Here is a 15,746-nt window from a genome sequence, read left to right on the forward strand (position 1 = left end):
CCCAATATGTGTATATTGTAGTAATTGCTGCCAGTATACATGCGAAGACTGCCGATGGTTAGTTTGAAACCTCTCTAGTAGAGATGATTGAATCAATTTGTAAAAAATCAAATTTGCCATGAATTTTTCATAAACATTACATTCACTGGAATAGGAATATTTTAATATTTGATTTGCTCGAATCCAGCAAAATGTTGGCGAGCCAACCACCATTTTGCTGGATTTTTTTATGGGCTGGGAAGGGGTTAAAAGATATTAATAAAAAAAGACTATACTAACTTGCTTTAGGCTCACCCATTACCTGTTCTGCTGTTTGGTCTTTGGATCTTTTCCAGGCTCCGGTCGAGTTGGACCACCAAAGAGCCGGAAGATCCAAAGACCAAGAAGATGCAAAGTCTGGAAGACCCAAAACTAAGACTGGAGTACTGGGTGGGGAGCTGTGGTGACAAGGAAAGTGAGATAACCTTACTTTTTAAAGGGAACCTGTCACCCCCCCCCCCAGCGTTTGTAACTAAAATGCTGCATTCTGACAAGGTGGCTCTTTTAGTTCGGGTCCCTGGCACTGCTGCGATAATCGCTTTTGGAAGACCGGGGGGCAGGTCTTTCCCCCTAGTCCAGATGCCTCACATCCGTCACTCATGGCATCTCTTGCCGCCGGGCGCCGCCTCCTCTTCCTTCAGTAGCGTCTCTGGTGCCTGCGCTGTAAGTTCGAAGGGCAGCGCAACTGCGCATGCCCGAAAAAAAAAGTGCGGGTGCAGGGGACGCTACTGAAGGAAGAGGCGGCGCCCGGCGGCAAGAGAGGCCAAGAGTGATGGCTGTGAGGCATCTGGATTAGGGGGAAATAACCTGCCCCCGGACGTTTTCACAGGTATGAAGGACAAATTTCAAAAGCAATTATCGCAGCAGTGCCAGGGACCCGAACTAAAAGAGCCACCTTGTCAGAATGCAGCATTAGTGCAGCACAAGGTGGCTCTTTTAGTTACAAACGCCTGAGGGGAGTGACAGGTTCCCTTTGACCCCTTCCCATTCATTTATTATACTATGGGGTCTGGAGAGACCTCAGAACACAAATGTTTTGGGGCACTTTCTACTTGGTCCAAATTTAAATTTTTGACCGATTCTGACTAATCGAACCCAACGTAAACTTAAAAAAAAAAAAAATGTACTCATCTTTCATCACCTGTATGAGGCCCGCCATTTCTAACATAGTTCATTTAATTTAAAATACACAGACAGCAATAAATCAATCGAATTCAACTGATTAAATAAAAAAAGATGTAAGAAAAAACATTTCCACCTACCTTCTACAGTGACATTGTCCACACTGAGCTGGAGGTATTTCCCTCTGCGGAGTACTCGTACTGTGTGCCATTCGTTGTCATTTAGCTTTTGGCCAGCAAACAAAGTCTCTGGGCCCTTACCTAAAAGGAGCAGGGATGCAGTGTAAAGCTATGCATTAGCATTTTTTTAAACACATACCTATATCTCGGAGTGATGGAAGCTGCGACAAATTGATATGCAGAATCAAATTTGTGAACAGCAGAAAAGTAGCTGCTAACATGATGCCCTAGTACAAAATTATCTACAGTGAAAGAGGTTCAGTTTTACCTATAAATTATATTTTTGATTATAAAGTACTGGAACTGTTTCTTTCTATCTGCTGCTGATTTGATCCAGTTGAGGAAACGGAACTTAAATGGAAAGTAAATCACCTAAATAATTTTTTTATTCATTAAAACTGGCTGGCGAAACATTCTGTTTATCTCATTGTTTTTATTTTCTGATTGTAATTTTTTTTTCTATTCTGTTTTCTCTACAAGATTATGGAGACATTTATCTTGCCATTTTGCAGGAAACAATAGACTTGAGAATTCGCTAGGCATGCTCTGTGATCTGTGCAGAGGTCATTACGCAAGGAGGGGGTAGGAAGTGAACTGTGACAATCGCCTGAAGTAGCTGGGTAATTCTAATAGCAATACACTAACTATAATCCTGCATCTGATAATAATGAGACTTTGCAGCCAGGGAGAAAACAGAAAGATTTTATATTTTTTAATTATAAATAGTGATATAGAAGAAAATTAAAAAGTGTTTAAAGGGGTTGTGCCACAGACATTGCACATTTTCATCATTTGGATGTGTTAGAAAAAAAATACTCCTGTGTCGAGATATTCTTATAAATGTGCCCCGCCTATGTACTGTTTTATTTGCTGTGTATGACCATGCAAAGCTGCTCCACGTTAAGGTAGGGGATATGGCATATCTCTTGGCTAGAGGAGGAAGCATAAGTCACTTATGAATATACAGATGTCATGGCAGGGGCTTATAGCTGCTTTTTTTCTGAAACAACACATTCCCCTGCCTGTTTTATCACAGGAGTGAGCGATTCTGCCTTGTGCGTCTTCTGCCCTTTCAGCTCATCATAAATCAGTCAGTGACATAAGACCTTCAGATGAAGCTGAGTTTGTATGTGACTGAATTAATATATCTATTCGTTAATAACAGGATTTTTGTACAGAAGCAACAAATACAACCAAGAGTGAAAAGGGGGCTGTGGAGGCAGAAGAGGTCAGTTAAATGTTTGTGGAGCCCTAGGAAAAAATAAAACACTTTTTCCCAGAAATGGTCCCACTGAATTGTCCATAGACAGTGACTGATATTCCAGTGCAGATAGATACAACCCTACACAGCTACATGCAACATATTTATATAGATATGACATATGACTCTTCTAATCCTCGACAACCCCTTTTAATATCAGATAATCCTTTTAGTTTCAGATTTCTTACCTATTGGCTATAATCTGCTTAATGTTGAACTTGCACTTTAAAGCAGCACTCCAGCCAGAGAAAAACTATTTTATGTATACAGTGCAGCATAGGCTATGATTTAAAAATAATGTAGATTTTTAATGTATGATGTATGTAATGTTGATATGCCATTGCAATTTCATTCAATGGTTTTCATCTGCATGCCTCACCTCCTGCTTGTGATAGGTTTCTCCCCATCAGTTCTTTAAAATACAAGGTACAGGCGAGCAGTATGCTATATTGGAGATTCTTTAGTCATGATTCTCTGATATTTTACACAGTTAGTTTATTTGGAGTTCCTCACTGTATAGACTGACCTACCATATCACCGCTCTCTTATATTATGCAGACATTATTTGTCAACTTGCATGGGGGGCAAACAAAAGAATAAAGGTAAACCTTTGTGGAGAGAGTAGGCTTCTGAGAGCTACCCGAGAAATAGTAATATTTTCATATCGTCATCCTGTAGTTTACAGGAAAAAACTACAATCCACACAGTAGAGCGTGTGCTGGACTGGTATTGGACTGGAGATCACAAGACACATTGGTCGATAATTCCATAGTTCAAAAAGTATAGATGTAATGGATGGGATGAAATAAAGTACACACCTAGGATATTGCTGGTAAGCGAGCATTGTATGTGCAAAACATTTGCTGGAGTGCTATTTTTAAGTGTGAAATTTTTCATTTCTATTCTTCAGTTTTGTGCATTAGAACTTGGTTACTTAATTTTAATTGTTATGTAATGTAGTGTGATATGTTGCCATTGTTGGATTTACACAGAATATAAAAATAGAAAAAAAAAACATAAAAAAAGTATTAAATTATAGATTAGAAGAGCATTGTGCTCTTGATTTGGTGATATTGGTGATTGCTAGCTAAACGGAATCCATGGACCAACAGCAAACTGAAAAGCATTGAAATATTAGAAAAAAAAAACAAAGAAAACACAGATAAATCACAGTCATAAAAACTATTCCAAATGGAATACAAAAGACTAAAAACAATTAGTGTCAAAGAGTCAAAGAGAGAATTCTGAGGATACAGTAAGTAACAGAAAGAAAGCTAAAGGAGAAATTGAAGAGAAGACAGGAAAGAGGGTGAGGAGCAGAACAGGTTTGTTAGAAAGCATATAGTGAGAGCAAAGATACAGCGTGAGACTTACTGGGCCCGCATACTATCCGTAAACAGTCTGAGGGGAAGAGAAAGAGACAGCCTGGGTTATCCTTCAGATCTTTCTGCAGACAGAACAATTCAGCACCCACATATTCCGGGGACATACATGTGTCTCAGGGGCCATTTCATAACTGACACTACAGTATACTAATTAAGGTAAACATTTTGGTAAAATTTGTCATTGTTTATGGAAGATACTAAGGCTTTTTTTGCACATGTCAAGATAAGGTAAAACTGTGCCCTTGAATGATTAATTTATTCTATCACAAACCCACTAGGGTTTCATAAACCGATACTAACAAAAAGTGAAATGTGAAGTAGTTGGCAAAACAATTTATCAAAAATTTTGGTAACATTTTTACATTTAAATGGAAATTAACAGATTTAATCTGGTGATTTGTTCTGCAAGTCCTTCACTTTTGTTAGCACCAGCACTAGAGGAGTATAATGATTTCTATCCCAAAAAATCTCATTTGCATAAACTTACTCCCATACTTCGATTTCACATACTTGCCCTTTATGAAATGGCCACCTTGCAAACTACAGCCAACAGCAGACAAGAAAGAGGGTGGTCCCGAGGTATTTACCCTCTAAGCTCATACATCTAGGCTGAAAGGTCATTTCAGAACATATTATGCTCTGGTCATAAACCAATCTACCACTGAACTTAGAGGTGGGACCTATGCTCCCCCCATTCGGTCTCCTTCAGAAACAACCCAATCCACCTCCTTAACAGAAGAGAAGGAATTGATCTGGGGCTGATGGCTGTGGTCACCACATGTCGTCAACCGCGACGGAAAAGGGGACATGGACAAAAAAGAGGCAGAACCAGACCCCACTTACATTTCTTTTCTGAAGTACGTAGAACGTGAAGAATATGAATGATTTGATTTGAAGATGAGGATATGATCTATTGTAATATTAGTAAATATGTTAAAACAACATCTCCATGATGGTCAAACCTTTCCAATTACAACAGAAAAGTTGTGAAAAATTTTGAAACGTGGTAAAGACTATTGAGAAGAGAACTTTTGGAGGTCTGTAGACCTTGAAAAGTTTTTTGAGACCCAACACTCTTTCATCCTCAAAAGTTTCTCTTACAGTCAGTAACCCATGCTATAGGTACAAAACCACAATGGCATCATTAAAAATCCTCTATCTCTGCACTAAAGAGGTTCCCAAATATTAATGAGATGATTTATTAAAATCACAAATGACGGCACACTCCATGTGCTCAATAGTTTGCGGCTTTTATTTTTCTACCAATGCCTGAAATATTTCTATATTCTATGTCTGATAAGCCCATGGGCTTGGCATAGATTTGACTTTCTGGACAGAAAAGCAGGGTTGAACCTCTTAATAAATGAACCTAATTTTGCTCACTCTGGCTAGATATTTAGGGGTATATTTATCTCGAGAGGAGTTTTTAAAGTCAGTTTTGCTGGAGGTTGCTTTGCCCTTATATGTGCCCAAATTTGCAGTGTTTAATAAATTTGGTGCATCTGTAGAGATAATACTTCTGTGTAGAGATGATTTATTTTTTTCATTTTTTAAGCTATTTTTCCTGCTGGAATTAGTATTTAAACTTTTATGTAACTTTCTGGCTTAGACTTATTTGCCTACTTGCTGCAGCCACTTTCCCATCAACTTCTCAAAAGTGCCAAGTATCTTGTAAAGTCACAATCTTCTGTGTTACAAAAAAACAACCTTTATGACTTTGTAATGCCACAAAATTCTAAATAACTCTCCCATCCCCCAAAGATTGACAAATTAAATGCCAATATTAATACATTTTCCCCTAAGGGTATGGTAATACAGTTTTTTAAGTGGATTTTCTAGGTGAAAAATCCACATCTAAAAATCACATAAAGTTATGTATTTGGTGGCACTGTAAAAATGCTACGGATTTTTGTACCCTAGAAACATGAGATTTTTTTTTTAATCTCCAGCACGTGCTGCAAAATGTATCTGCAGCTCAAACCGATAGGAGCTGTGGGTTTTAGATCTGCGGCATATCCATTTATGCTCCGGATGTAGGTGCAATTTTCACCCTTTCTGGCTTCGCCATATCTTTTTTGTAATGTGGGTATCACTACAGAACCTTCGCTCCACAGACAAAGGTCAACAGCAAAAATGTTCAGTGGGAATACAGCCTAAAAGAAACACGTATTCATAATAGTACTCAGCAAAAGTACTCACAATTTTATCTCTATAGTGATATCAACTTTGGGACTATACTCCGGGCAAAGCAACTACTTAAGTCCAGTGCATTCATGGAAGAGGGGTCTCTGTCTATACATTTAAACAAAATAATCTCTCAAAATGAAAACTTATAAGGGTTCACCTAACATGCCTCACATACAAATGTATAAAACATCTGTACATGGATAACATGATAAAAGAGGTTTGTTCTGGTTCATTTGGTAGAAAAAAAAAGTAGCAAATCTTCAATGTAGCAAAGTTAAAGTGTTCATTAAACCGTTTCCTTCAAGCCTTTGAAAATCCACCGATAACTGATCTATATCATGAAGAATTGTGCACAATGGCAGCTCTGCTTTATGCCCATCTAATTCAGCAGGGCTTGCACGTATATATAATTTTTGGAAATAAATCACTTGCTTTTGTTACACACAACAGAATATTAATTCTCCGCTTTGTCGACTATCTAATGAATGCTCCGAAAATGAAATTGAAAAAAGTGAGAAGTGAAGAAGCACAATAGCCGTAATATGAGAATTAATGGGTGATAGTCTAGGAAGAGTATAGTGGGGCAGGGCTTTGTCACTCTGAAATGTCCACTCCGTGCCTGACAGACCAGATGTGTCTGAAGGTTTTTCAGCAAAGCAAACACTGAGAGGAAACTAACAGAAGAAGTAAACTGATAAAACACCTCTCAGCCACGCTTCAATGCATAAAGCATGGCCGACAGGTAATATGGCAAAAGTCACAGAGACAAACACCTATATTTAATTAATTTGTGTAGTTAAAAATGTCTAAAATATAAATCATGCAAAGTAATAATAAAATACACAAAATTCCCACAGATCAGAGTATATTAAGGATGGAACCAATGAGACAGCAGGTGAAATAAGAATTGAACACGTCTCCAATTTCCATGAAATTCTCTGCAGATGTCAAAAACCCATCCAATCCACACAAGCAAAGAAATCAAACCAAAGATGTCCATAAATTATGTGTAATAATGAAAAATGGCACAGGGAACAAGTATTGAACATGATTACTGAAATTTATGTAATACTTCATACAAAAGCCTTTGCTGGCAATGACCGCTTTAAGATGCCTCCTGTATGGAGAAACTAGTCACAGGCATTGCTCAGGTGTGATTTTGGCCTAGTCTTCCACATAATCATTCTTCACATCTTGAAGGTCCCGTGGGTTCCTTCTATGGACTCTAAGCTTTAGTTCCTTCCATACATTCTCTATCAGATTCAGGTCCGGTGATCGACTCAGCCATTCTATCAGTTTAATTTTCTGTCTCTAAAACCAATTGAGTTTCCTTGGCTGTGTGTTTGGGATCGTTGTCTTGCTGAAAGGTCCACCTGGTTTCATCTTTATCATCCTGGTAGATGGCAGCAGATTTTTATCAAGAATATTTTGGTACATTTGTCCATTCAGACTTTTTAAATCATATGAAGTTTGCCAGTGCCATACGCTGAAAAACAGCCCCACACCATGATGTTCTCAAGTCCAAACTTCACTGGTGGTGTGGTGTTTTTGGGGTGATATGCAGTGCCTTTTTGCCTCTAAACATGTTGTGTATTATGGCATCTAAAGAGTTCAATTTTGGTCTCTTCTGACCATTCTATATTCTCCCATTATTTCACAGGCTTGTCTAAACATTGTTGAGCAAACTTAACGCGTTTCACCATGCTTTTTGTTCCGCAATGGAGTCTTGCGTGGTGAGCATGCATACAGACCATGTAGGTTGAGTGCATTACTTATTCTTTTCCTTGAAACAACTGAACCTGCTGATGTCAGGTCTTTTGGTAGCTCTCCACAGGTGGCCATTGGCTCTCGGACAACCCTTCTGTTAATTCTTTTTACTCATCTGTCTGAAAGGACCTGGTCGTGGTTGGTTTATGGTGAAATTATGTGTTTTCCATTTCCAGATTATGGCCCCAACAGTGCTCACTGTAATCCCTCAGTAGTTGAGAAATTCTTCTGTAACCAATGCTATAAGCATGCTTTGCAACAATAAGGTTGCAAAGATCTTGAGACAGCTCACTGGTTTTACCCATCATGAGATGTTTCTTGTGTGGCACCTTGGTAATGAGACACCTTTTTATAGGTCATTAGTTGAACCAGCTGATATTTTTCACTAAGTGACAGGATTGTTTTCTAATTACTGATAGATTTCAGCTGGTGTCAGAACTTTCCAGGATTTTTTGCACCTCTCTTTCTTCAGGAGTTCAATACCTTTCCCCAGTGTCATTTCTCATTGTTATATGTAACTTACTTTATGCACATCTACGGTTTGATCTCTTTGCCTGTGTGGATTTGATGGGTTATTACCGACATCTGGTGACAATTTCATGTCAATAGCATCTTTATATATAGATTTACTTAGAAAATTGGTGACGTGTTCAATACTTATTTCACCCGCAGTATGTTCACCCTTGAGTCAAGCATCATCCATACCATCCTGTGCTCAACTGGAGATAACAGAACTAATTTCTGAACGAAAAATAATATATTGAGGCTAGGTTCCCAAGATGAGTTCTTGGTGATTTTTTTACACTGTATATTTTCAAAAAAATGCAAATAACCTATTTTGCCTAATGGGTGCAAAATGGTGCAGAAAATCTGCAATATCAAAAACTCACCAAACACTCATTGTGGGAATGTAGCCTTCGTGGAACTGAAAAAAACTGGGTCTATAAATGAACTGGAAAATCTTTTTTAAAAAAGGTAACATCCATTTTTGCTAAGTTGGTTGCATAAGATTGTATATGAACACATAGTGGTTCCATTTGGACAGCGCCTCCTGTACTATTCTGAGGGCCCCATTGCAATCAGCTGATCGCAAATGATCCCAAACCCGCAATAATAGACTCTCCATTGACATGGAGTGGTTGATCTGCTTCTAAAGCTGGCCGTATTGAGGACATCGCAGTTGGTCGAACACTTGCTTACAGACAGCTTTCTCTGCCTACTCATCCATATACATGTTTTATCTTTTGAGAGAGGCCCTGACAGCAGCTTATTTCCTCTCAAAACAAATGGTTCAGCCTCTAAAGGGGTTAACCATTACTTTTCTATCTGATGGCCTATCTTCGGGATATGTCATCAATATCAGATCGGTGGGGGTGCAACAGCAGAAACACCCACTGATCATCTGTTCCCAGTGGCCAGGCGTGATCAGTTGTGGAGCTGCACAGCAAAGCTCTTTCAGCTATATAGAGGCTGTGGCTGGGTACTGCACATCTGCCCATTTTCAAATAAATGGGAGTAGTTTGGTCAGTACCGCACTGTAGCCGCTATATCGCTGAGGTTCCTGGGTGTCACACCCTCACCGATCGGATATTGATGACCTATCCTAAGGCTAGGGTCACAGAACCGTATTTTCATGTCCAAGAAAATCGGTCCGATTATGCTAATCGCACTCTGATCAGAGTGTGATTTGATGTTTTCTGATGTAAAAAAAATTCTCCCCCTTCTCCTTTCTGGAAGTCTGCAAAAATCATCGGACTGCACTCACATGTTTTCCAAGTGGTGTGATATATATTTTTTTTTTAGATAGACCCATTGATTTGCATGGCTGAATACAATCCAATTTACGGATGCAAATCGCGCATGCTGCAATTTGTTTCCCTTAGACAGACTTGAAAAAAAAATCTGGACATGTGCCAGACCCAATAGAATAACAACCAGATTTTCCGTCCGAGTGAGGTCTGACAAAACATTGAATCGCATTCGGACCGAAGATATGGTCATCTGTACGAGTCCTAAAATAGTTCATCAATATAAAAGTAATAATAACCCCATTAACTTTTCACTGCCCTATCTGTCTCTCTTTTGATATATTCTATCAAAGCAGATCCCGTTGGCCTCCAAACATCAGATGGTCGGCCAATTCAACCGAAGTCAGAAGGATAAGTCTACATTAATCCAACATGTTTAGGAGCCTTAACCAAATTCCAGGGCTTCCTTTTTTTTTTGGATAACAGGCTGAGTGGTAGCGCCACTTATGTTCATTATGTTAATTGGTCCAGGTTCTAGAATCCTTGGTGGAAACAACCTACGTCTCCTCCATAGTCCCGGAAACAAGGCAACAATTATAATCATGCAATTATATAAATATTTAGATATCTTCAAGCCAAATGGGGACTCGCTTCTAAGAAGGGTAATTCAGGAAGAAATAATTATCTGGTGACAATGTTCTTCCACAAAAGAAAGCTTCTCAATTATTCTATTCCGCAGAGCTTCATTTTTAAGCTGACAGCGTTTACACACCAATGATCTAGTCTTGAATAGAGATATATGTCTCATGAGATAAAGCTTATAGATGCCTGTTAAATACTCCCCAATGCATGTCAAAATGGCTGAAGTCAAAATGACAAAGCGGAGATATACATGCTATCTGAATTAAACTGTTAATTCACTATATAAACTCTGTTGCAAAGTATTAACAGTGCGCAATAGGGCAACTTAGCCCAAGAAGAGTTAGACCATTAGTTGCCTTTAATTTTAAGCTTTATGAAAATTTTTTGCTCAGTGCTTCACGTCTGGCTCATTTCACTCTGACAATCAGACTTGACATTTCTGCTCCCCACGCCATGACTGACAGCACCGGCTTCACTTGGACCAGCGTGATCTTGACTAAATTCCTGTGCGAGCGCTTGTCCTCACAGTATCGGGGTGCAGATACACAGAACAGACAACCAAGTCAAAATGGAGATTGTTCTGAGGCAAGGGCATACAGAGAAATCATGGGCCCCATAGCGCAAGTTCTAATTGGGCTCCACATATTCAGCGCGGTCACAGAAAAGCATATCTCACAACTTTGTAGCCTTTACAAAGTAATTTTCTTCCTACTGAAGCCAATGATTCCGCCCATAAAGTATAATGCCAAAGTGTCCCACAAACACTATATGATACTCCATAGTGAATTCCTCCACAGTACCCTCCACATGCACAGTTTGATGACCCTACAATACTCCACCTAAACTCCCAAGCAAAGTATGGTGACCCCGCAACACAGTATGATCCCCCAACTGTGATCACCACACAGCCCTCCATACAGTATAATAGGCCTACATACAGTATAATGATCACTCCACGGTATACATACAGTATAATCACCCCCACACAGCCCTTAAAACAATATGATGGACCTCACACAAATCTTCATCTATATATATAATTGTCTAAGGGTTTTTCCGTCTGTCTGTCTGTCCCGTTTATTCATTCTCTGATTGGTCGAGGCCGCCTGGGCTTCGACCAATCAGCGACGGGCATAGCATGGCGACGATGATGTCATAATGGAAATCCCGCGTCTCTGATTGGTCGAGGCCGCCAGGCCTCGACCAATCAGCGACGGGCACAGTATCGACGTAGATGTCATAATGGTTGCCATGGCGACGATGATGTCATAAAGGTTGCCTCGACCAATCAGCGACGGGCACAGTCTGCCGCGAATTCTGGAATCATCATTGTCCATATACTACGGGGACATGCATATTCTAGAATACCCGATGCGTTAGAATCGGGCCACAATCTAGTATTCTATAACTGCTTGCATACCGTATAATGGCCCCCACATAGCCCTTCATAAAGTATAAAAGCTTCCACATAGCCCTTCAAATACTATAATGGCCCTTACATAACCCTACAAATATTATAATGGCCCCCACATAGTCTTCCATATAATTTAATGAGCCTCACATTGCCTTTCATATACTATGATGCACACCATAGTCCTCCATACAGTATAATGCACTCCCCATAGTCCTCCATATAGTATAATGCACTCTTCTTAGTCCTCCATGTAGTATTATGCACAATTCATAGTCCTCCATATCGTATAACACACTCCCCATAGTCCTCCATACAGTATAATGCACACCCCATGGTCCTCAATACAGTATAATGCACTTGCCATAGTCCTCCATATAGGATAATGCATCCCCCATAGTCCTCCATATAGGATAATGCATCTCCATAGTCCTCCATACAGTATACTGCACTCCCCATACTCCTCCATATAGTATAATGCACTCCCCATAGTCCTCCATATAGGATAATGCATCCCCCATAGTCCTCCATATAGGATAATGCATCTCCATAGTCCTCCATACAGTATAATGCACTCGCCATAGTCCTCCATATAGGATAGTGCATCCCCCATAGTCCTCTATATAGCATACTGCACTCCCCATAGTTCATATAGTATACTGCACTCCCTATAGTCCTCCATACAGTAAACTGTACCTCCCCATAGTCCTCAATACAGTATACTGCTTTCCCCATAGTCTTCCATACAGAATAATGCACCATGTAGTGATGTAATTGCGTCCGCTGCACCAAGACTTTAGATGCAGAGGAAAAATGACGTGCCCTCTTCCATCATTGCTTTCAACTATATCGGCATCCAGGATGACGGGAGGAGGGAAACTGGTGCCAGCGCTAGCAGTACACCCCTCCCCCCGACTCACAGGCCCCATAGCGGCCGTATGCCTGTTGTCATTGGCAGTGCGCCACTATTCTGAGGACATGTGCAGCATTTTAACCAAGACAGAGTTGTCTGTAAGAAGCCAGTGATGTTAATCATGAAGCAGGAGGCATCTCTGGCTGAAATGACTGATGGTGTGAAGGTGCACCAGGCAAATCGAATTGCAAATAATTGTTCAATTTCACCATGTCTAGTGAATTTCCAAAAATTCAATATGAATTCAATTCGCATAGAAATGATTCGCTGCTCCCTATTAGCCACACATTTGGCAACTAAAGATTCTTTTTAATGCACGCTGCCCTACCTGGCAATGTTGTTACCTTACAAGAACATTTTATGCTAACAGACTCCCTTTAAATAACTGATCTTTGATGCTGTGTTTTATTACTACTCAAAATCAATTGTTTGTCTCTGTGGCTCTAGCCATTGGCTTAACAAGGTCATGTTCTTCTTGGGAAAGGGGCTTGGAATAGATACCTAGGTTTACTGTGAGCTTCACTTTTCCTCCATCAAGTTCTAGTCGTAATGTATCTGCAGACTCTTTGGAAGTTGTTGCCAGAAGAAGTCCATAAGCTCGCTGGGACATGAAACGTAAAGAGACGTCCTCTGCTTCAGTATGCGTGACACCGGGGAGCAGGACCTTGAGATACATGCTGCCGTCATAGCTCAGGACTGCTGCTTCTGTAACCAAGAGTGTAAGAAATGGATGAGATAAGGAATGCCAATGACGAGGACTCAGTTTCAAGATGTCAGGGAGAAAAAAAAAGGAGATGTGGTTAAGTTGTTGGGAGTCATTACATCCAAAAATAAATAGCCAACTTTTTTTTTTTTTTTAGACAGGAGCACAAGATAAGTGATAAATTTAAGGTAGGCGAAAGTCCAAACGCTGGAACCCCCACAGATCACAAGAACAGGGGTCCTAAAGTCCTAAGTGAATGCATGATCATCATTCCATTCACTTCTATAAATCTATGGAGGCAGAGTGAGCATGTGCGTCCACAGGTCCTATACACCGTGATGTTCATGCATGCGCACAACCGCTCCATTAACACAAGACTTTGGTCGCCCCATTCTCATTATTCGTGGGGGATTCCCAGCTGTTGGACTCCCACTGACTATACATAAATTCATGTTACTGGTTCAATATAACTTATGTAAATACAGAAGATTTGTGTTTGGCTCTTTTCACAAGGTATTCTGTAGAGCATATTCAAGGTTTCCTTGAGGCCCCCTTCACACGTCCGTTTTTGCAGTCTGTTCTTTAAGGACCACAAATACGGACACACACACACCCATTGTATTCAATGGTGGTGCAATCACGTCATGATTTTCCTAAGGACCGTGTGTCTGTGTGAAAATCCCGCAGACATGTCCTTTTTTTTCTGGCGGCATGGAGGAAGTACCGCACCTGTGCACACTGATGACACACAGAGGACATCCATGTGACATGTACTTGAATTAAATGCCCCAGTGGCTTGGCAAAAGCAGTACAGTTAGCGCTATTTCCAGGCGCCAGGTGCTGACTACAACTGTCCTCATCCTCGCCTGGTCTCCCTGGTGACACTGATGATAGTTGTAGTCGGCGCATTACATAAATAAATTAAAAAAAAAACAGCATGGGGTCCCCCTATATTTTAAAACCAGCACAGATAAAGCAATGGGCTGCTGGCTTCTATTATAAGGCTGGGACAATCTCTGGTTAATGGCACATCCCCAGCCAAAAAATAAAAGCCCGTAGCAGGCCCAGAATTTTTCCATCACATTAGATGCGCCAATTCTGGTGCTTTACCCTGCTCATCCCGATGCCCTGAAGCAATGGCAATCAGGGTAATATATAGGGTTAATGACAGCAAGCTCTAGAGCTTGCAAGCACTGCACTGAAGTTAGCTGGATCACTTGACAGTGTTGCAAGGCAAAGGCACTGAGTACAAAGGCTAACATCTGCAAGAAGTTTCTATCTTCTCCCGTGTTTGCGTGGATCCCCTAAGGGTGCTCCGGTTTCCTTCCACACTCCAAAGACATACTGATAGGGAATTAAGATTGTGAGACCCAATGGGGACAGCGATGATGAGGTCTGTAAAGCATTGTACAACTTAATTGTGCCATATAAGTGAGTTAAATGCTATCTATGCATTAAATCATATATTTTGACAACCATGGGAAGTAATATGATGCTTTCGCAAACTCAATAACTATGAAATTATTCCTTCTGGTAGAAGTTTATTGACACAAAAACATTAAAAACCTTAAAAGCAAATTCAGTATCGAATTATAATTGTTCTGAGTATTGCAGGTTGACTTTATGATTTCCAGCACATTACTTTTTTATTATAACCAGTGCATGTTATATCAAACTATTAGCTACTAGGCATGAAATCTCGAATATTAGGGCGAGTAGAGCTGGCGAATCATGAGATAGCTGTTTGCTAAGTGTTCATTTAGCAGGCAGCTACCTCTACCGTCTTCCCCATACTCGAGAATGTTCACCTCGGCCAAGCGTTCATGTGTCTCCGTGGGGAGAGAGGAGAAAGCTGCTAGCAGTCAACTCTTATAATGGGATCCGGGTGAAAATTCTAAGTGCCCGATCATTCTCTTCCCCAACATCATCTATTGGGAGAGTCAAAAAGCCAACACACATCAGATGGTTGTCTGTTGTGAATTAGACTTTTTTGGCTCCCTCTTGTGGTCACTAGTGATATGACTCTGGGATTGTCTTTCCTCAGTTTGGCACCCACCTGGGTCGTTAGTCCAGGGGTGTTGCTATATAAACTCCCTGGATCCTCAGTCCAGTGCCTGGCATCGTTGTAATCAGATCCTTTCTGTTTGCTCCTGTCTGCTGGTCCGGGTTATTGCAAAATTAAGCTAAGTCCTGCTTCCTTGTTTTTTGGTTATCTGTAATGCTCTTATTTTCTGTCCAGCTTGTACTAAATGTGATTCCTGATTTTGCTGGAAGCTCTAGGGGGCTGGTATTCTCCCCCCGGGCCGTTAGACGGTTCGGGGGTTCTTGAATATCCAGCGTGGAAATTTTGATAGGGTTTTTGCTGACCGTATAAGTCATCTTACTATAT

The 15,746-nt window shown here is 40.4% G+C and overlaps 1 protein-coding gene across 21 annotated transcripts in view; it reads right to left on the bottom strand.

Moving 5' to 3' along the window:
* The window catches only part of NRXN2 (neurexin 2), an 845,479-nt gene that overhangs the window by 411,839 nt on the left and 417,894 nt on the right, over window positions 1–15,746 (bottom strand). For 12 of the 21 annotated variants that reach the window (XM_077287299.1, XM_077287303.1, XM_077287308.1 and 9 more), the window contains 3 exons: window positions 13,156–13,359; window positions 3,976–4,002; window positions 1,302–1,421 (listed from right to left, as the gene is read on the bottom strand). In XM_077287299.1, coding sequence (XP_077143414.1) covers window positions 1,302–1,421; window positions 3,976–4,002; window positions 13,156–13,359 — 351 coding nt within the window. The remainder of the gene's footprint in view (window positions 1–1,301; window positions 1,422–3,975; window positions 4,003–13,155; window positions 13,360–15,746) is intronic. The other 9 variants (XM_077287320.1, XM_077287316.1, XM_077287318.1 and 6 more) reach the window with 1 other exon arrangement.

This window comes from Ranitomeya variabilis, chromosome 2, assembly GCF_051348905.1.
Source record: "Ranitomeya variabilis isolate aRanVar5 chromosome 2, aRanVar5.hap1, whole genome shotgun sequence".
NCBI lineage: Eukaryota > Metazoa > Chordata > Amphibia > Anura > Dendrobatidae > Ranitomeya > Ranitomeya variabilis.